At 31.9% G+C, this 23,002-nt stretch overlaps 3 protein-coding genes across 3 annotated transcripts; 2 read left to right on the forward strand and 1 right to left on the reverse strand.

Annotated features, from left to right (window-relative positions):
- Nucleotides 1–3,937: 3,937 nt before the first annotated feature.
- Nucleotides 3,938–5,183, forward strand: pthlhb (parathyroid hormone-like hormone b). Its single transcript, XM_051100080.1, is given in 3 exon segments — nt 3,938–4,033; nt 4,207–4,570; nt 4,572–5,183. Coding segments are annotated over 3 exon segments (534 nt in total). The 5' UTR covers nt 3,938–3,944; the 3' UTR covers nt 4,653–5,183.
- A 2,069-nt stretch (nt 5,184–7,252) lies between these two features.
- On the forward strand, nt 7,253–9,962 carry LOC127156504 (galanin receptor 2a). The gene is made up of 2 exons (XM_051099389.1): nt 7,253–7,315; nt 9,048–9,962. The coding sequence occupies exons 1-2, from the start codon at nt 7,253–7,255 to the stop codon at nt 9,960–9,962; spliced, it is 978 nt and encodes a 325-aa protein (XP_050955346.1).
- A 3,400-nt stretch (nt 9,963–13,362) lies between these two features.
- On the reverse strand, nt 13,363–21,559 carry metap2b (methionyl aminopeptidase 2b). The gene is made up of 11 exons (XM_051099961.1): nt 21,370–21,559; nt 20,942–21,043; nt 20,767–20,826; nt 19,525–19,627; nt 19,034–19,195; nt 17,612–17,793; nt 17,429–17,523; nt 17,105–17,201; nt 16,917–17,020; nt 14,605–14,720; nt 13,363–14,411 (listed from the first exon to the last, which is right to left on the reverse strand). The coding sequence occupies exons 1-11, from the start codon at nt 21,527–21,529 to the stop codon at nt 14,159–14,161; spliced, it is 1,434 nt and encodes a 477-aa protein (XP_050955918.1). The 5' UTR covers nt 21,530–21,559; the 3' UTR covers nt 13,363–14,158.
- Nucleotides 21,560–23,002: the final 1,443 nt, after the last annotated feature.

Below are 23,002 nucleotides of genomic sequence, written 5' to 3' on the forward strand. Positions count from 1 at the left end.
GACGGCTCAAAGACAGGCATCTGAGAACGGCTCGATTTGAAAAAGGGGATATTGTTTTTACAGATTTATTAAAAATCACTGCATGGATTTTTGTAAATATAGGGTCGATTTGTACATACACTGCCAACACATATTAATTTTGAAACAACATGAAAAAGTGAACTTAGCATCTGATGACCTCTTTAAAGAAAAAAACATTGGCAGAAGAATAATTTGAATAAGGAAATGGTTGGAGGAATCATTTTAAAGGAAAACTAGTTGGCAGAAGAATCATTTGAATGAAGAACTGGTTGGTAGAAGAATCATTTTAAAGAAAAATTCATTGGTAGAAGAATCATTTCAGTGAGGAGCTGGTAGAATAATTTGAATGAGGAACTGGTTGGAAGAAGAATCATTTTAATGTGGGATTGGTTGGAAAAAGAATCATTTGAAAGAAGGATGGGTTGGTACAAGAATCATTTTAATTAGGAACAGGATGGGTTGGATGGGTTAAAGAATCATTTTAAAGAATTATAGTAGAACAATCATTTGAGTGAAAAACTGGTTGGTAGAAAAATCATTTTAAATCATCGTCATTTGAATGAAGAATTGACTGGTAAAATAATTATTTTGTCATTTTAATGGCTTTCAGGGAATAATTAAGCCAAAAAGAAGTATTTTCCAGCACTTACTTTATACATTAAAAGCATTTTTTTACACACACACACACACACATACATACATACATATAAGAATCATTTGAATGAAGAATTGGTTGGAAGATGAATCATTTCAAAAAAGAATTGGTTGATAGAAAAATAGTTTGAATTTAGAATTGTTTGGTAAAAGAATCATTTGAATGAAGAATTGCCTGGCTTTCAGGAAATAATTAAGCCAAAAATAAGTATTTTCCAGCATTTACTTCATACATAAAAATCATTTTTTCTAAACACACACACATTTAAATAAAGAATTGTTTAGTAATAGAATCGTTTGAATGAAGAATTATTTGGTAGAAGAATCATTTGAATGACGAATTGACTACTAAAAAAATCATTTTGTCATTTTAGTGGCTTTTAGGAAATACCTAAGCCAGAAAGAAGTATTTTCCAGAATGTATTCATACATTTAAAGGAAATATTTTTTTCTAAACACACACACACACACACACACACATGTACACATAAGAATCATTTGAATGAAGAATTGGTTGGTAGAAGAATCATTTGTCTGTTTTAATGGCTTTCAGGAAATAATTAAGCCAAAATGAAGTATTTTCCAGCATTTACTTCATACATTAAAAGGAGCCAGTGTGTGGACAAGCTCCTAATAGTTGTAGTAAACACAGTAAAGACAGAAAATTCATCAAAAGTTCAAGTCAGAGATCAGTGGCTGATTATTCCTCAAACACTCCCCCTCCTGGCCAAACCTGAGCTCCTCATGAGTGTTTTGAGAGAGAGAGAGAGAGAGAGCAGCATACCACCCTCTTTCCAATGAAGGTGTCTGCCTGTGCATTTCTTGGAGTGTGTGTGTGGTTTGTCAGTCTAGTATACACTTTGGCACTCATGGGCAGCAGACACACACACACACACACACACACACACAGACAGACAAGCATGCAGTGCGCACTAATTTTCTCTGCTGTAACGCCTGCTGTCCATACCAGTTTGCAGTGAACAGCAAAGGAGACTTGCACGACCCACTGGTGCAATAAATCTAACGCCCATCGCTCTGGTCCTCTCTGTGTTCATTCCTTCCAACATTCTGGAAGGAGACATAAGAAGAGTTTGTCCTCTGGACCAGTGGAGTTTGGACATATTAACATGCTTCATTTAGGCAGCAGCTGATGCTCTTGGTTTAATGAACGTACAGTCACATGTGGCTCTTCAACAGCCGGGTGTCAGTAACATGCAGCAATAACTGATCAACTCATCAGAGGCATTACATGTGAGTATATTATCAGTGTCAAAGCTTTACAACAGCCGTTTAATGCATTACACCTCATGTTAACTGATGACTAATTACAGCGTTCAATTACTATTTCCATTTTTTGGAATTACATTTGATTTAATGCATTTTATTAAAATGCATACAGAAGGTTGAAAAATGGAGAAATCAGATTTATAAATTATGTTATATAGATATTAAATATGATTTTTCTAAACTTTTTGAAATATATACTGCAATTATTTATAAAAAGTAATATATTTTATATGTAAAGGATTTTTTAACCTAATATAGCTAGTGTATATATATTAATAGGGATATTTGGTACATACATAAAATATAAAACATACATAGCAATATAGATTTAGAAAAGATGTAAGGCAAATATTTCATATTTCTGGTTCAAAACTTCTTATAAAATGTATTTTAAGTTTTATGTTAAAAAATATTTAATATAATTTTTACATTTATTATAAATTTGAAATATATTTTCTATGTTAAATTTTATAACTATTTCATATTTATTTTTTATATATTATTATAAATCTGTAGTATATTTCTTGCTATTAAATTATATTTTAGAACTTTATAATTTGTTACAAAAGTTCTTATAAAAATGTATTGTAATCATTATTATTATTATAATTATTATACATTTTTATATTTATTGTAAATCCACAGTATTTTTTTTGCTTTTAAATTATATTTCATAACTTTTTTCATATTTATTTTTTATATTTATTGTAAGTCTGTAGTAATGATATTGCATTATATTTTGTAACAAGTCTTTTTAAGCTAAAATGTATGCAGAATATTATATTTAAATTTTACAAAAATCTTTCAGATTTACATTTTTTTATAAGCCAAATATTGTTACAATAATTTCAATACTTATTATAAAAATGTAAAGTAGTTATTTATTTTTAATAAAAAAAAAATTATATATATATATATATATATATATATATATATATATATATATATATATAATTTTTATATTTATTGTAAATCTGTAGTATATTTTATGCTTTTAAATATTTTATAACTTTTTTATTTTTTATATTTATTATAAATCTGTTTTATATTTTTATAATTTTTATATTTATTGTAAATTTAGTACATCTTTTGCTATTATAATATATTTTTATAAGTCATCAAATATTTTTATAATTTGTTTTAAAACTTCTTATAAAATGTAATTGTTTATTTTTAATACAAATCTGTATTATATTATATTATAATTTTTATATTAATAATAAATCTTTTTTATTATTTTTGCTTTTAAATGATATTTTATAACTTTTTCATTTTTATTTTTTATATTTATTATAAATCTGTTGTATATTTTTTGCTATTACATTATATTTATTATATATTAACTTTCATTATTGTATTTTCTAACTTTATACTTTGCTTCAAAATGTCTTCTAAAAATGTATTGTAATAATTATTTTTTAATTAAAATATTTATTATAGTTTTATATATATTATAAATCCGTAGTATTTTTTTGCTATTAAATTATATTTTGCAACTCTTTTTTAAGCTAAAATGTATGCAGAATATTATATTTAATTTTTTTTTTTTTTTTTTAGATTTTTTAAAATAACATTGTAAGTCAAATACTGTTACAATAACTTCTTTCAGTACTTATAAAAATGTAAACTAATTATTTATTTGTAATAAAATAATATAATATCTAAATAATACATAACATAATTAATATATTTATGATAAATTATATTTATTACAAATTTATTATACATTTTAAATTATATATATATATATATATATATTTCATATTAATTATAAATCTGTAGTGTATTTTTGCTATTATATTTTGTGGAAAAAAAAAAAAAGTTTTATTAAGCTAAAATAAATGCAGAATATAACTTAAAGGCAAATATTGCATTTAAAATATTTATAAAAAAAAGTTTTCCAATTCAAATAAATGACACATATATACTAGATATTATCTAAAAACCCATGCGATTGTCTCTGTGTTTAGTTGTCCAGCAGTATGTTGAGGCATTGGGGGTTTGCTGTGTTCCTGTTAACCGTCCCAATATCTGTCCAACCCAGACCCACTAATGCTCTCAGCAACAGACAGTAAGTCACAATCTACTTTTACTTCATGATTTCTGACAGAGCTTAAAAAGTCAGAGCTGTGTTGAGACTGCCATCTGCTGGCAATAGAAGAAACATCTACTAGTCAAATGCCAACATCTTTGCATGTGACTTCAGGTTAAAGTCGATATCTATATTCTCTCTCTTTGTCCCAGGCGACGTTCAGTCGGTCACGCACAGATGATGCATGACAGAAGTCGATCCATGCATGACCGGAAGAGGCGTATGTGGATACAGGAACTGCTTGAGCAGGTGCACACGGCGTGGGACGCCCCCAGTCAGAGCGAAGGAAGTGTCCAGACCCCGCTGTGGCCCACCGCCCACCGGCCCAAACCCATGGGCAGCACCAAAAACTTCCCCTTGAGCTTTCTAATGGAGACTACAGGGACGAGAGACGACCTACCGCAGGAGACCAGCAAGACCGTGAGATACGAGGAGCAGCCGCTGAAAGCTGTGATGAAGAGAAAGAGGAAGATGAGTTCGGGAAGATGGAGAGACCCGGAGAGAAGGAGAGACAGGGGGGTGTGGCTTCCGTATGCAAATACGGATTAGGGACCAATCAAAGAGCCTGGATAAGAATGAAGGGGGACGGTCACACTGACAGCGATTCGAAGTAACTCAGTCTGACAAAATAGAGCAGGCTTTATGCAAATGAACAGTGACAGAATGTGGTCGCACGATTTGCGTTTTGAGACTTCAGGCGACCTCCAGTGATTAAACTGCTGTCAGTGAATGTACCTTTAAAATGTAAAGTTTAAAAAAGACTATTTCATCATGGCATGGGATATGAGGACTGTTCTGCAACAAAACAAAAAAATTGACTAAATCACAGTTCATTTTTTGTTCAAACTCTAATCAATTCTCCATTTTAGAGCTTCATTTGATAAGTAGAAAGTGCTATGTATACAAACTCATTTGCATTTGTTATAATCAGAATTCATTGATTTTAAATATATTCTTTTAGTCAGACATTTCATGTAATATTTAATTTATTTGATTGGAATATTTATTCCCTGAATGTATCTCAATGCTGCTGATTTTGATGAGATTTTCAAATGCACTTTAGATAGTTATGCTGGTCTACATTAAGAGGTTTGGTATTTTTCTACTTTTTTAAATTTATTATCCTGCTTTATTTTAGTTAATGTTCTGAGCAATACATAATAAAGGTAACAAAAATTTAAGCTTATTTTCCAGGAACATCGAATTCATTCTCATGATTTACACCATATAAATTCAGATTTCAGTAGTATTGTTTGTCTATGCATACAAAGCTATTATATATTTACATCGCTATTATATTATATTATATTATATTATGTATGACAAATATTTGTCTTTTTTCCTAAACATTATATATATATATATACACACACACACACACACACATATGTAGTAATTCTTAAATATTTTTCATGAAATATATATTTTTATATTTTTACTTTATATACATTTTTATATGTTTACATTTTACTTATATTTTCTAATTGAAACAAATTAAATTTATATTCAAATTATATTATATATTATTATATATATTACATTATTAATAAAATTATGAACACATTGTGTGAGGCAACTATTTTTTTATTTTTTAAACTTACATAGTAATTTTGCACTTTATATAATAAATATTTTTATATTTTTACTTTTTCTTATATTTTCTATAATGAATTACATTTATATTAATAAATGTATTATTAATAAAATTTGATTTCTGCTATTTTTCATAATTAATTTGATAAGCAATACACAAAAAAGTGTATGCATGCATATTTTACAGCAAGTCCAATTTCATTCCTATGATTTACACTATATAATTGCAGTTTTTAGTATTATTATTTGTCTATGCATGCAAACCTATTATATTTACATCACTATTATATTATATTATATTATATTAATGTATTTTTACAATATATAATATAATATAATATAATATAATAGTGATATATAATTAAATAACAAACATTTTATGTAAGGCAAATATTTTTGTATTTTTTCCCTAAACTTTAATATATATTATATTAAATAAACTTTACATTATATATTTAAATTATATTATATTGTTATATTATACATTTATATAAAATTATATTTCTGCTATTTTTGAATAAATTATTTGATCAGCAATACACACAAAAAAAATTAAATGCATGCTTATTTTCTCAATTTTATTCTCATGATTTATATAATTGCAGTTTTTACTATTATTATTTGTCTATGCACGCAAAGTTATTATATATTTACTTCACTATTATTATATTATATTATATTATATTATATTTACGAACAAATTATGTAAGGCAAATATGTCTTATTTTTTCTTAAACTTAAATATAGATAGATCATTGATAGATGGATAGACAGACAGACAGACAGATAGATAGACAGTAATTTATACATTTTTAGTTTTAGTAATTTATACAATTTTAGTTTACATAATATATATTTTTATATTTAATTATTATTAAATTGTTGAGTAATACAAAATATTGAATGCATGCTTATTTTACAGCAATTTCATTCTCATGATTTACACCATATAACTGAAGTTTTTACTATTATTATTTTTCTTCGCATGCAAAGCGTCACTTTATTCTTTCATCAATACAGTTTAGGTAGCCGTTACTACTAGTGACTGAGGATGGTGGAATAATCAATCAATGTGTGGACGTGAGCTCAGAGGGCAAATACAAGGCAAATAAAGACACAAAAATGGCTCTAACAACAATTATACACCTTTCACTACACATGCTAATGGATGCAGAGGTAAATGCAACCTTCTGTCAACTTCCTGTGAGTGCTTTAGGATCAAATGCCAGGCCTTAAAGACTCATAAACCACAGCACAGAAGAGCCAGAGATCAATCACAAATCAATGAGCCTCCAATCAGAGAATGACACATGGAAAAGCAGCAGGTAATCACTGACATACATTCATTTGAAACGTGTCATTTGGTGTATTTTCTCTACTTAAAATCTTTCACAAGAAGTCACTTTTTGAATCAAATCCAGTAGGAGACTTCATTGATACATGGACCTTTTTGTTGGCTTTGTAAATGGGACTTATTATAATGGAAGTATTTGGGAAAGTTTGCCTGTTTTATTTGCATTCTCACAGTGAGATTATGTCTGTACATTTTTAGACATCTTTTTAAATTAAAAATGATTGGTTGAATCTTATCTGAATGCACAGATGATGGATGTGCAAGTGATGGATGCATTTGTGAATCCACGGATATCTAAACGAACGTCTGAGATGGTGAGTAACTAATTTTCTCTGGCGAGACATGAATGAGTAATTCATTAATAATAAAAAATGATTTTACTTACTTATTTTACTATATAAATTATCATTAAACATATTTTAAGTAGCCACATTAAAAATATCGCAAGTTGGTACTGACTTTTTTATTCAGTGAACCTAAATATACACTACCGTTCAAAAGTTTGGGGTCAGTAAGACTTGTAATAGTCTTTGAAGAAGTCTCTTATGCTCATCAAGGCTGCATTTATTTGATTAAAAATATAGAAAAAAAACAGTAATATTGCAAAATGTTTTTACAATATAAAATAATGTTTTTTATTTTAACATACTTTCAAATAGAATTTATTCCTGTGATGAAATGCTGAATTTTGTTACTCCAGTCTTAAGTGTCACATGATCCTTCAGAAATCATTCTAATATGCAGATTTATTATTAGAATGATCAATGTTGGATAATATTAACAGTTGTGCTGCCAAATATTTTTTGGAACCTGTGATTTTTTTTTTCAGGATTCTTTCATGAATAACAAGTTTAAAAAGTACAGTGTTTATTCAAAATATAAATATTTTATAACAATGTAAATTATTTATTATTAACTTTTAATAAACTTTTAATTATTAACTTAATACATCCTTGGTGAATAAAAGTATTAATTTCTTAAAAAAAAAAAAAAGAAACAATAAAAATGTACTGACCCCAAACTTTTGAACGGTAGTGTATATATACATATACAATTGTGTATATATATATATATATATATATATAACACACACAGATATATAATTCCTCAGTGTTGTGTATATTCAAATGTATAATTAAATATTTATGCAATATAATATTTATATTTTACAATTTTTTAATTCCATATAATTATATATATATATACATATGTACATATGTATGTATTATAAAATATGTTATATAATATTATATTACAAAATATGTAATGTAATATAATATTTATATTAATATAACTTAATATAATATAACTTATTATTATTATATAATTCCTCAATGTTTTGTATATTTGAATATATAATAAAATAATTATGCAGTATAGTATTTGTATATTTATTTATTTTAAAACAATATTATTTTACAATATTTATTTTAATTCCACATAATTTATCTAATTATAATATATATATATATATATATATATATATATATTAATTTAAGTATAATATATAATTTATATATATATAATTCCACATAATTTTATTCATTCATTAATTAAATATTTATATTTATTTATCCATATAATTATAATATAAAATATAATTAACATAAATTTATATATGTATATATATATATATATATATATAGTATATGATAAAATATTTATGCAATAATATTTGCATAATATTTATTTATTTAAAAAGATGTAATTACACATGATTATATATGTATATATATATATGTATATATATATAATTAATAAAATATATTTATTTATTTATATAAAAATATTTAATTCCACATAATTTCATATTTTTTAGTTATAAATAAATATAAATTCTAATTTACTATAATTTATAGTATGCATATAGTATGCAATTTTTAAATTACAATTTAAATTTTTCTATTTGTAATATTTTAAATGATATTTAGCTATAATAATATATTTTATTTGTATATATTTAATTGGGTTCCCACATCTAAGAATTTAAATGTCGCTCATAACATAATTTTTTTTTTTTTTTTTTTTTTTGCCATTGTCTCATAGGGAGTCACTAACAGTTACGGAGTGATCTTTGCTTGCACTTGTGGCATCATAGTGGGCATCGGTTTCTGCGCTAACCTGCTGGCCTTTTCTCTCTTCGTCAAACACAAGAGCCTCCGTAAAAACCGCCTGGACGTTCTTCTCCTCAGTATGGCTCTGGCCGACTTCCTCATGCTTCTCCTGATTCCCTTCACCGTCCACTCGGCAGTCAGTTTCTCCTGGCCTCTGGGCAACACGTCCTGCAAGGTCTATCAGTTTCTGCAGGCATTCTCCCTGGCCGCCAGTACGTATTCCCTGTGCACCGTATCAATGGTTCGCGCCATGATCATCACCAACCCCTACCGCCCTCCAACCATGGATCTGGTGGTGTTCATGTTTATTTTGGTCTGGGCCTTCAGCTTCTTCATAAGTCTGCCTTTGCGTATTTTCGCCACTAAGGACAGCCTAGACCCAGGTTTGAGTAACTCCACCGTTTGTTTGCCCACTACCCAGGAACATCATTACCAGGTTGTTCTCAGCCAATTTGTGCTTTTCTATTTCATTCCGATGCTGGTTATCGCCGTCAACTCAGCGCGTATGGCTTTTTTCCTACACAAGAGACCCGTTATGTCCTTCGCCAGCGCCCGGAACACACGGCGGGCGTCTCTCATGGTGTTTTTGGCGGCCGGGACGTTCTCCTTGTGCTGGCTGCCAGGGTACGTTCTAGAGCTGTGTGTGTATTTAGGACTTTACCGGCACGGGCGCCCATGGGAGATGTTCCATTTCACCTGCACGGTTCTCCAGTATCTGCACCCCTGTGTGAACCCCGTCCTCTACGTTCTGCTGTCCAAACGCTACAGGCGCAAGAAAGATTGGCTGTTCAAATGCAATAGGAAACGCGTCCACCCACAGGTCATTAGCGTGATGGAGAGTTTCTGAGCATCACATAAAAGACGTTCACATATAGTCCACTATAGAAAATAATAGTTGAACTTATAAAAATTACCCTGTTTAAAAGTTTACATCCCCTTGATTCTTAATACTGTGTTACAGAAGGTTCAAACACTCACTGATGCTCCAGAAGAAAACAATGCATTAAGAGTGGGGGTGAAAACTTTTGGAATTTGAAGATCAGGGTAAATTTAACTTATTTTGTCTTCTGGAAAATTTGTAACTATCCTCTGTAGGCTCTGAAGGGCACTACAAAAAAAATTATGATATCTAGGCAAAATAAGAAAACTGTACACATCTTCATTCTGTTCAAAAGTTTTCACCCTCAGGCTCTTAATGCATAATTTTTTTTTCTGGAGCATCAGTGAGTGTTTGAACCTTTTGTAATAGTTGCATATGAGGCCCTCAGTTGTCCTCAGTGAAAAGATGGATCTCAAAATCACACAGTCATTGTTGGAAAGGGTTCAAATACAAAAAAAATACTGGAAAACCAAAGAATTTGTGGGACCTGAAGGATTTTTCTGAAGAACTGCAGGCAGTTTAACTGTTCAAGACAAACAAGGGACTCATGACCAACTGTCACTAAACAAAAAAACACAGCTGTGGATCATTCAGGTAATAACACAGAATTAAAAATCAAGCTTGTGTAAACTTTTGAACGGGTCATTTTTATAAATTAAACTGTTATTTTCTCTTGTGGACTATATGTAAACATCTTTTATGTGGAATATCTTATTCAGGTCAGTACTAAATAAACAATAACATGCATTTTGTATGATCCCTATTATTTGGGTAAAATAATTAACATTTTACAGAGTCTGAAAGGGTGATACACTTTTGACCTCAGCTGTACATGATGAATCAGTGTGGTGAACTTTAACTTGATGAGAAATTCGTTTTAAAACATGTTGCCCTCGTGCGAAATTACTGAGTGAATTTATATTGAAATGACTGCATTTTGCCCACGAAGCAATGTTTAATGTGACCGCACCTTAAAGCGATAGTTAACCCAAAAAAGAAAATTCTGTCATTAATTACTCACCATCATGTCGTTCCAAACCCGTAAGATCTTCGTTTCATCTTTGGAACACAAATCAAGATATTTTTGATGAAATCCGAGAGCTTTCTGACCGTAACTGGCAAATTCAAGGCCCTGAAAAAAAGTAAGAACATCATTAAAATTAATGTAGCCCATGTGACATCAGTGGTTCAATCAATGTTATAAAGCTATGAGAATACATTTTGTGCAGAAAGTAAACAAAAATAACAAATTTATTCAACAATTCCTTCTATTTCCGTGTCAGTCTTCACTGCGCGTTCACAAGAGTAGCATGATGCATGATTGCGTATATAACTACTTTAACAATATCCTTACTACATTTCTGAGCCTGAACGTGTCATTTGTGTTGCTGTCTATGCACAGTCAGAAAGCTCTCGGATTTCATCAAAAACATCTTAACTTGTGATTCGAAGATGAACAAAGGTCTTGCAGATTTGGAACAACATGAGGTAATTAATGACAGACTTTCATTTTTGGATGAACTGTTTTTTTAGCTAATGTACTTGAGTTTGGGCTGCTGATTAGTATAGATAAACTGCAGCCATCTTTTGAATTGTGTCTTTGAACTTTCATTCCATTGCTGTTGAAGAGTTATTAGCTGGTGAAATGGATTTAGAGTTTAGATTTTGTAGAGTTATCGAAAGTTATCATGAGGGTGTATTGTCCGAAGCAGAAGTCATAACAAGTGTAAGCAGACCGGGAAGACTCATAAATTTGTACGACCTTGTGGAAATACAAACGGAAGACAGAAGACAACGAGCGCAGCGCTAAAAACAGGCGGGGCTTCATAATGTGTAATGTTACGACCAAAAAATGAGGACTGTGATGACACTTGATGACATAATATTTTTCTTTGTGACATTAATGGTCCGACAACTCTAAATAACAATGAGTTCTGTCTGTATTTTTCGAGGCTCAGCCTGTCGGGTTTCACCTCACACAATTCAAAGGTCTTTTGGTTGATCCTAGTTAGCCAAACGTCAGCAAAAATGTTTAAACAATACAAATGTGTTTCTGTGATATACTTGTGATATATAAATTTAAATATAAGTGATAATTATCAATAGTACTTACGTTTTGTCGTTTCACCGTACTATACCGATCCCAATCCTAACGGAAAGCGCTCCAGTTGCTATGGTTACCTCCTGAGCAAACGCGCCATCAGTTAGCAACAGTTAGGTTTTGTGTGTGTGTAAATTCGCGCTAAAATGAGTACTTCCGGTACTTTTGGTTCCTAATAGCTAGCCAAATGTCAACGAGATTGCTTAAAACACTAAAATAGTTTATGTGTGATACGTAAATTTATATCTCAGCAATAAATAACAGCGACTTACGTTTAGACATTATCGGTAGGATAACGAGCACTTTTCTTTGTGAAACTCGCGTTCTGAATAACGTGTAATCTCCTGTAGTTTAGTCTTTCCACTTCTGTATTAATTAGTGCTGTAAAAGCGATTAATCGCGTTTAACCACATTCAAAATAAAGGTTTGTGTTTACATAATATATGTGCGTGTGCTGTGTATATTTATGTATATATAAATACACACATACACGTCTTCATTTAATAAATATTTACACATATGCATTAATATTTTTATGATTTCTATGATATATATATATGCATACATACATATATATACATACATACACCTATATATATATATATATACACACACATATATAAATATACACATACATATATATATACATACATACACCTATATATATATACATATATACATACATACATATATAAATATACACATATATATACACACATATACATACATATACATATATAAATATACATATATATATATATATAAATATATATATATATATATACACATACATATATATATACACATATACATATATAAATACACACATATATATATATATATACATACATAAATATACACACATATATATATATATACATATAAATATACATATATATATATATATACATATAAATATATATACATATAAATATACATATATATATACACACACACACACGTGTATATTTAGATATACATATAAACAAACAAAACACACGCATGTTAAGCAAAAAACTTTCATTCTGGATGCGGTTAATCGAATTGACAACACTAATACTAATATTTAGTAGAAAGTTACTTGCGTTTTTTCTAAGTTAAATTTAATTTTGCCAAAGCGCTGACAGAAGAAAAATTGTGCTAATTTATAGTTAACTGCTACAGCTTTAATTTAATAAAGTAAACAAACAGGACTTTTACACAAAGTATTTGGTTACATATGAAGCAGCCTTGAGACAAAGAACATGAGACAACTAGATCACCACATAATTTCTTATAAACTTTATTTGCACTTCAAAATAAAACACCACTTGTGCTTTATTCTGAGAAAGGTGATTGATTTCAAACAGGCTTTACCTGAAATCAAGCATAGCCAAAATATAGATGCTTACATACCAACATCACCACTTTTGTTATGAGTGCCCGCTCCTAGAAGAAAGCATGTGTTTGAATGGGTATTTTATTATGGGGGTCTATGTTGCGTTAAAGTCTGTTCTTAAGCTAAGGAATGAAGCCAAACCCACCTGTAATGTCTCATACTATTTTTTTCAGCCTAAATGTGTAACTGAATCCAAAGTTACTGAAAACGGTAAACTGAAAAGAATAAACAGCACTCGATTTAAAAAAAAAAATTATCAAAACACAAATGTTTCCTAATTTCTCTGAATAAAGCTTTGTGTACAAAAAAACGTGCAACTGCTAATGTGTAACATAGCTAATCCAGATCATCTAAAAATGTGCTTTTGAATTTCACACATTTCTCTGAGTTGCTCATATCAATTGAGGAAAGTGCACCAGATTGTTGTCAGCACTTACAAAATGGTTCTAGAGCACTTTACGGGTGGGCGGTAAGTACGCATCTGTGCCAGTGAGTTACACCATAGTTAAACAAGGGGTAATCTACCACAGAGGGCTTAAACCTCCATTCATCCATTATACAAACAAATACTAGCATGTTCAAAATGAGAAGGCACCGCTTAACTTACTCAGGCCTTTACCCATCGAAATACTAATGTGAAACGAAAGCAAAGGAGAGATTTATAAAAACTGGTGATGTGGAGGCCTAGTAATCGTCTCCTCGGCTGACCACCTCCTTGCAAGTGGGTCTCAGCAGGATGGTGTGTTCAAACTGGGCCGTGTAGCAGCCTTTGGTGTCACACAGAGGCGGGTATGGGTCGATGATGCCCAGGTCGCAGAGGTTCTTCAGCGCCATTAAATACTTGGTCTCACCGAGGCGATCCAACCAGCGACGGCAGAAGGCTAGAGTGCCAAAGTTCTCGTTGACCACGTTCAACAAATGCTTGGCTCTCGGGAGTCTGGGAAAGAGGAACGTGAACAGGTGAATAAACATTACATTATAATTCTTATGAAAATCTGCCTATCTAGGGGTCCTTTTTAGGCATCACAGATGTGCTCCCAGAACATTAAAAGTCAGTTTTGATTGGCTTTGACTGACAAATTGCTTGTTTCTGGTATATTACTTAAGACTAAGATAGGCGTGTATCTCACCTTATTGGCACATGACCAACTTCAAAGTTTTTCATGTAATGGGAACACTCCATGTCATCATGCACCATGCCTTTCCCAGTACTGCCGAAGGTCTCGATTGCATAAACCTCTCCTTCCTGTAAAAGAGGCAATTCAGCATGACACAGGGTTCGTACAGATACTGTAAAATGAAATTTTATATTTTAAAGGACTTTAATCAGAGATCACACTTAGCAAACAATGTCTTCTCATTCAAATTAAAACCACTGTCAATTTTCTGAAGGGATTTGTATGTGTCTATACTTTTTTTTCTTTGTTTTATTCATATAACTGTACTGTCTTAATGGTTTGATGTGTTCTACTGTTAAATTTAAACAATAAATAAATCAATATAAATAATAAAAAAAAAACATTTGCAAAACCACTTCGAAATCCTGATCTAAATCAAATGATTCGTGATGCGTGCTCCGAAGTCCCGAACTGAATCAAATGACTTGCAAACCTGCACCGAAGTCACAATCTGAAACAAATGATTTACGATCCACGCTTCAAAGTTTTGACATGAAGCAGAATATTTGTGAACCTGCTCCAAAGTTCCAATCTAAATCAAATGATACGCGATACACGTTCTTGCACCAAACTCTCAATCTGAACCAAATTACTCACACTCCACACTCCAAAGTTTTGATGTGAAGCAAAAGATTTGTGAACATCTAAATCAAATGATTAGTGATACACGCTCCGAAGTCTCCGAAGTTCCAATTTAAATCAAATGATTCACGATAAAGCCTCCTGGACTAAGTCCTGAACTGAATCAATTTATTCGCAAACCTGCTCCGAAGTTCCAATATTAATCAAATTATTTGCGATGCACACTCTGAAGTCCCGAACTGAATCAAATGATTCACGAACGTGCACAGAGGTCTCTATCTGAATCAAATGATTCACTCTCCATGCTCCAAAGTTTCAATGTGTAGCAAAAGATTTGTGAAACTGCCTCCGAAGTCCTGAATTGATTTAAACGATTTGCAAACCTGCTCCGAAGTTTCAATCTAAATCAAATTATTCACATAATGCACTCTGAAGTCCCGAACTGAAACAAATGATTCATGAAATCTAGATCCGAATCAAATGATTCACACTCTATGCTCCAGTTTCGATGTGAAGCAAAAGATTTGTGAACATGCGCCAAAGTTCCAATCTAAATCAAATGATTCACAATACGCGCTCCAAAGTTCTGATCTAAATCAAATGATTCCTGATACACGATTTGATGTCCCGATTTGAATCAAATGATTCACGATACGTGATCCAACTGGAGCGCTTCGACACAGTGAAACACTTTGCGACACAATGGTTTAACTGATTCTAAAATCACTACATGCTTTTTAAAATCACTACAAGCAATGCTGAAATTCAAACATGATTGGCTCTTTTAATTTGATCTGCTTTTTTGCTAGTGAATCACTTGAAATGAATAATCAAAGTCATAAGTTGGAATCAATCTGAACCGTTGCAGCATAAAAGACTAACTGATTTGGTTCGTCTGTTCCTCTTTTCACGTCTTCAGCCATGTTCACACGACATTCCCAGTACTACTACTGGCTTAGTTCGCTAGTTTTGTTTTATTATTTTTATTTTATTTTTTTGTACTAGTTTTATTAACTGAAATAGGTGGAAAAAAAGTTTTGTTTTTTTGAATGGCATGAAAAGATATTAAAGATATATAAAAAAAATGAAACACTTATTTCATACACATTGTCTTTCAATAATTCAAGCACTTTTCAGGAACCTCTTTAGGAATATTGCCATTTTCAAGAGTTTTCCAAACCCTGATGACAACACTGTCAAAATGACAGTGACTTAACAGTGAGATTAACAATACTACATGATCGCTTTCAAAATGGAGGAGCAGCTTTACACCTGTGGAGTAAAAGGTTGACTTGACGAAGTGATAGTTTGGGGTCAGTAAGCATGAAAACTTAATCAGCAAGGATGCATTAAATTGATCAAATGTGACACTGAACACATTTATAATGTTGCAAAAGATTTACATGTCAAATTAATGCTGTTCTTTTGAAATTTCCATTCATCAAAGAATCTTGAATTAAAATAAATAAATGTGTAATAAAATTTCACAATTTTACTGCATTTTTGATCAAATAAATGCAGCCTCTGTGATCATTTTGGATGCTGGTGTACTTGACTACACCTCTTTTGAAGACTGTGGTGTTGACTGATAGAGATGTGCCAGCTAAGGGTTGCGTTGATAACTCTGGCACACCCGAACTCAGCCCTAAACCCTCAGACTGAGACGTTCTCCAGAGTCATACCTCCATCCTAGTGGCTTCACCTCCTTTCACTATGGGCACCGTCTTGCCTGCGTGTATTCTATACTGTCCAATAGAGTGACCATTGAGATTTCGGATTGGTTTCACTGGAAAGCAAAATCCACACCACTGGTGAAATCTTATTGTGTGTTATTTTTAGGTTTATGCTGTTAAAAACAATTTGTATTTACCTTGATATGTTTTTCCATCAAGTTCCACTTCATAAGATTCCATTACCTCTTGAATGGATTCCCCAATGTCACACAAACGAACATCAATACCTGCGCACTAAAATAAAATAACAATGGGCTTTACAATAACTATTGTAAGGCCAATAAAATCAAATCACTTATACACTGAACTTACATTTTTGCTTCAGCAAGCAATTTAATGAGTACATTGATCAAAAAGTGACAGTAAACACATTTATAATGTTACAAAACATTTCCATTTCAAATAAATGCTGTTCTTTTAAAGATTTCTGATGAATGAATACATTTCTTCTGGGACTTTACCTTAATTCCAGTATTTGTAGCATCTTTAACGGCTTCCAGCAGTTTGTCGTACTTTGGGTTGAAGGTGACAGTAAAGGCACAGTCAATGATTCGACCTAGAATACCAAAATAATCAGTATAAAAACCACAAGGAATCAAGATCAGAAATGGTAATTCACAGTATGTTTGCTGCTATAGGCGCACCATTAATGTGCGTGCCGAAGTCGATCTTGCAGACATCGTCGTACTGGAGAACGGTGGGGTCTCCCGCGTTAGGAGTGTAGTGAGCGGCACAGTGGTTCAGCGAGCAGCCGGTCGGGAAAGCCAAACCAGCGTTCAGACCATTTTCCTTGATCAACTTCCTAGAGCAATCCTCCAGTTTCTCACTGGCAGGCAAAAACAAGACCTGATGAGTTACACACCTTTACTAAAAAGGGCCAGATTTACTAAACAGGGCAAATTAGTGAGGCCGCAAGCACATAAAAGGACCAATGGGAGAGGAAAGTTCTGCAGCTGATGTACTGACAATGAGCAAAAAAAAAAAAAAAAAAAAAAAAAAAAAAAAAAAAAAAAAGCAGCTGGTTTATTTAAAATAATCGCTAATGCAATCTACCAAATGAGCCACTATTGCAGCCATTAGAGCTAAGCTTTAAATAAATCTTTCAGTAAACAGCAAACCTTCTCTGCTCCTAAAAACGGGTGGAAACACTACCAGTCAAAAGTTTTTGAACAGTAAGATTTTTAATGCTTTTTAAAGAAGTCTTGTCTGCTCACCAAGCCTGCATTTATTTGATCCAAAGCACTGCAAAAACAGTACAATTTTGAAATATTTTTACTATTTAAAATAACGTTTTTCTATTTGAATACATTTTAAAATGTTATTTCAGTCTTCAGTGTCACATGATCCTTCAGAAATCATTGTAATATGCTGATTTGTTGTTCAGGAAACATTTATTATTATCATCAATATTTAAGACAGTTGAGTACATTTCAAGATACTTTCCTGAATAGAAAGATCAGCATTTATCTGAAATAAAAAGCTTTTGCAACATCATACACCATTATGTACCATTCAAAAGCTTGGAGTCAGTATAATTTTTTGGGGGAAAGAGATTATAGAAATTAATACTTTTACTTTGCAAGGATGCTTTAAATTAATCAAAAGTGATTATAAAGACATTTATAATGTTAGAAAAGGTTTCTTTTTCAGATAAATGCTGTTTTTCTGAACTTTAAATTCATCAAAGAAACTTAAAAAAAAAAAAAATTCTACTCAGTTGTTTTCAATATAACAATAATTGTTTTTTGAGCAGCAAATCCAAATCTTAGAATGATTTCTGAAGGATCATGTGACTGGAGTAATGATGCTAAAAATTCAGCTTTGAAATCACAGGAATAAATTACATTTTAACTGTTAAGTTTTAATTTTACTGTTTGTGCTGTACTTTGGATCAAATAAATGCAGACATGGTGAGCAGAAGAGCCTTTTTTTAAAACATTAAAAATCTCTGGTAGTGCAAACCCAACCAAAAATTAACACTGCAGCACTAACCAAGGTTTCCTACTGAAAGCCAACTGGCTTTATATCACAATGTGCGAGTAAAGCCCATGGATGGTTTCACTTACCAGATCTCGATCATGGTCATGCCCGGTTTGATCCAGCTCCTGACGTATTTCCTGACCTGCCTGTGGGCCTCGGCAGCCTGTCTGAAGTCATTCCACATCTCCTCATTAGCCTGATCCAAAAATTTCTTCTCCTCGCTGGTCATCCGCCACGCAGCAGTACGTCTGTGAGACAAAACACATCAGCTATGATGTTTTTTTTTTTTTGTTTTTTTGTGGTTTTAGTAGGGCTGTAACGATAATCGCACGATGTCGTGAGGCGCGTTTAGTCAATGAAGCCGGTACTTTGATTAGTAGTAAAGCTGATTTTGGCGTAGCTTGTCAGTGCTTTACGGCTCTGTGTATTACTTGCCGCTCCAGCTGAACGCACGTGATGGAGCTTTACTACTAATCAAAGTACCGGCCTCATTGACTAAACGCGCCTCACGACATTGTGCGATTATCGTTACAGCCCTAGGTTTTAGAGTGTACAAATAAGCAGCTGCTATCTGTACCCATCTTGCGTCGGTGGATATTCACATTCCTGGCCCTTAGCATAAACTCCACTGGTGTAAAGCTCACAGATGGGGATAGATGGAGGATCTGTTTGAACTTTGGCTGAAAGAGAAAGAAGGAATGTTAACAACTTAAGTTATACTCAAGCCATTTTAAGCAATCAAGAAATTATTTAAGGCTTTCAAACGATTAATCGTGATTAACTGCATGAAAAATAAAAGTTTGTTTATGAATGTGTACACTACCAGTCAAAAGTTTTTGAACAGTAAGATTTTTTTTAATGTTTTTTAAAGAAGTCTCTTCTGCTCACCAAGCCTGTATTTATTTAATCCAAAGTACAGGAAAAATTACAGTAAAATTTGTAAATATTTTTACTATTTAAAATAGCTGTTTTCTATGTAAATGTAATTCTATGTAAATGTAATTTATTCCTGTGATTTCAAAGCTGAATTGTTAGCATCATTACTCCAGTCACATGATCCTTTGGAAATCATTTTAAAATTCTAATTTGCTGCTCAAAAAAACATTTATTATTATTATTATTAATATTATTATTGTTGTTGTTGTTGAAAACAGCTAGAATGGCTGAGCAGAATTTTTTCAGGTTTCTTTGATGAATAGAATGTTCAGAAGAACAGCATTTATCTGAAAAAGAAATCTTTTGTAATGTTATAAATGTCTTTATCATCACTCTTGACCAATTTAAAGCATCCTTGCTAATTAAAAGTATTAATTTCTATAATTAATTAAATTAAAAATATAATTAATTTCAGAAAAATGCTGATTTTTCTATCATCAAAGAATCCTGAAAACATCTACTCAACTGTTTTAATAATAATAATAATAATAATAATAATAATAAAAAATAATAATAAATGTTTCTTGAGCAGCAAATCAGCATTAAGACACTAAAGACTGGAGTAATGATACTAAAAATGTAGCTTTGATCACAGGAATAAATTACATTTTAAAATATATTCAATTACAAACACACATATATCTTTAAGAAAAATGTTTATATTTTTATATATAATTACATATACATACGTATTTTTAAAATACATACATGTGTGTATATTTAGATATTTATTTTATTCATCTATTTATATATTTTGTAAACACAACCTTTTATTTTGCATGTGATTAATCACAACCGTTTTGACAGCCCTAATTTAAATACGTTATTTCGATTTCTTTTAAGGGGTAAAATTAGCATCCACATTAGGACTTTATGCACTCACGTCCTTTCTTTTTCTTCTTCTTTTTCTTTTTCTTTCCAGTTGAATCTCCTTCCTCGCCATCTGCCAAACAGAAATTTCACAAAATAACAATCATAAAAACAAAATCTTGTGCTGTTGCAGAAACACATTCATTCGCAATGGGAATTTTAGTAAATTAAATTAACATCAGACAAACCCTCTTCTGGCTCATCATCCTTCTCTTGGTCTTCTAATGTTTGTTGCTCCAGTTGATTTGCCACTTTGGTGATTTCAGACTCTCCTTCCCCCTCATGGTTTCCTATAAATAAGGAATCTGATGTAGACCCGCAATGCCATACACATTTGACAGACATACAGCACATTTAATATCACACGTGGAGTCAGACCGTGTCCTCTTATAACAACATTACACAAATGCCGAGAGTTCACCAGCTAGTTAAACACTCTAACCAGCCGTTAACTCAACACTCAAGTACATAAACTAAACATTAAGTTCTGTTAAAACGCTTTTAGTCGCTATTAATTGAATGTCCCCATAATATCAGATTAAGCGAGCCCTCGTCAGTTTATCAGACTGGGCAGTAAACGTCAGGGCCACGCCACACTTTCGTCCGTCTTTATTACCTACGGCTCCCGCTTTTCCCTTCTTCTTCTTCTTTTTCTTCTTCTTCCCGGTCTCGTCAACAGGATCCGTGTCTTCTTTGGGAAGGTGAGAGTCGCCGTTCAGTAAAATCTGCTTTTGTGCCGCCGCGGACTGCAGCTCCTGCGTCAGCTCGTCTGCCATGATGTGACCGCGCGAGGGATTGTGGGTGATGCGTACATCATGTGCTGCGGGATCTTTGTGCGTTCAGCTGGATGGACCTTTTTGCTCAAAAAAAGATCCAATCGACTGAACCCATCTTGATCCCGCACGGAGTATGTATAGAATAAGATATCACATACATAAACGAAAATTAGGCTCTAAGCATCTCTTTTCTTTATTATATATATATATATATAAACTTTTGACTTTTGTTAATCCTAAAGCAGTGAAAACTACATCTTTGTCTCGTGAAATAAAACATGGTTAAACAATGGTAACCACAAATTAACCATGGGTTTGCAACCATAGTTTAACTATAGTAACCATAGTTAAGTTCGCTTGAGAAAGCCAACTTACTGATCTACTATTTAAGATTATTATTCTTCTTCTTCTGAGCCAAATTTCGGTATCTACCTCCTCCTACAGCTTTCAAGCTAGAACCACCAAACTCGGTCCAGACCTTCAGACTGGTCTGACTCGGTGTGCTGTATCTTTTCTAACTGATCCGGCTTACGGTTTTCGTAAACCAGACTTTCAAAACCACCAAAAATCCCATAGACTTACATTGACGAATGTTCAGATGAACAACACTATTCAAACTCCAACTGACAAAATTCAAATCTAAACTCCCAGAATCCCTTAAGCCTCAATCAAGCTTCACTTCTATGCACTGTTTCTAATCCATTTAGACTCATTTAAGCTTCCACTCTAATATTTCTAATCTATCTAAATCATGCTAGCAACATGCTAGTAACTTGCTAATCATGCTAACAACATGCTAGTAACATGCTAATCATGTTAGAAACATACTAACAAAATTATAGTAACATGCTAACATCATGCTAATAACTTGCTAATCATGATAGAAACATGTTAGCAACTTGCTAATCATGCCAGAAACATGTTAGCGACATGCTAATCATTCTAGAAACATGCTAGTAACTTGCTAACCATGCTAGCAACATGCTAGTGACATGCTAATCATGCTAACATCATGCTAATAACATGCTAATCATGTTAGAAACATGTTAACAACGTGTTAGTAACATGCTAATCGTGATAACAACATGCTAGTAACATGCTAATCATGTTAGAAACATACTAGCAAAATGTTAATCGTGCTAACAACATTCTAGTAACTTGCTAATCATGATATCAACATGCTAGTAACATGCTAATCATGATAGAAAAATGCTAGCAACATGCTAGTAATATGGTAATCATGCTAGAAACATGTTAACAACAACCTAGTAATATGTTAGCCATGTTAGAAACATGTTAGTAACATGCTAATTATGCTAACAACATTGTAATCAGCCTATAAAAATACAAGCAATAAGCTAATCATGCTAAAACATGTTAACAACATGTTAAATCATGTAAGCAATGTGTTAAATCATGCTAGCTGCTTCCGTACTTTTACAACTGCTTCAAATTTTCAGGCTAGGCTTTCTC

The sequence above is a fragment of the Labeo rohita genome, chromosome 25 (genome assembly GCF_022985175.1).
Source record: "Labeo rohita strain BAU-BD-2019 chromosome 25, IGBB_LRoh.1.0, whole genome shotgun sequence".
NCBI lineage: Eukaryota > Metazoa > Chordata > Actinopteri > Cypriniformes > Cyprinidae > Labeo > Labeo rohita.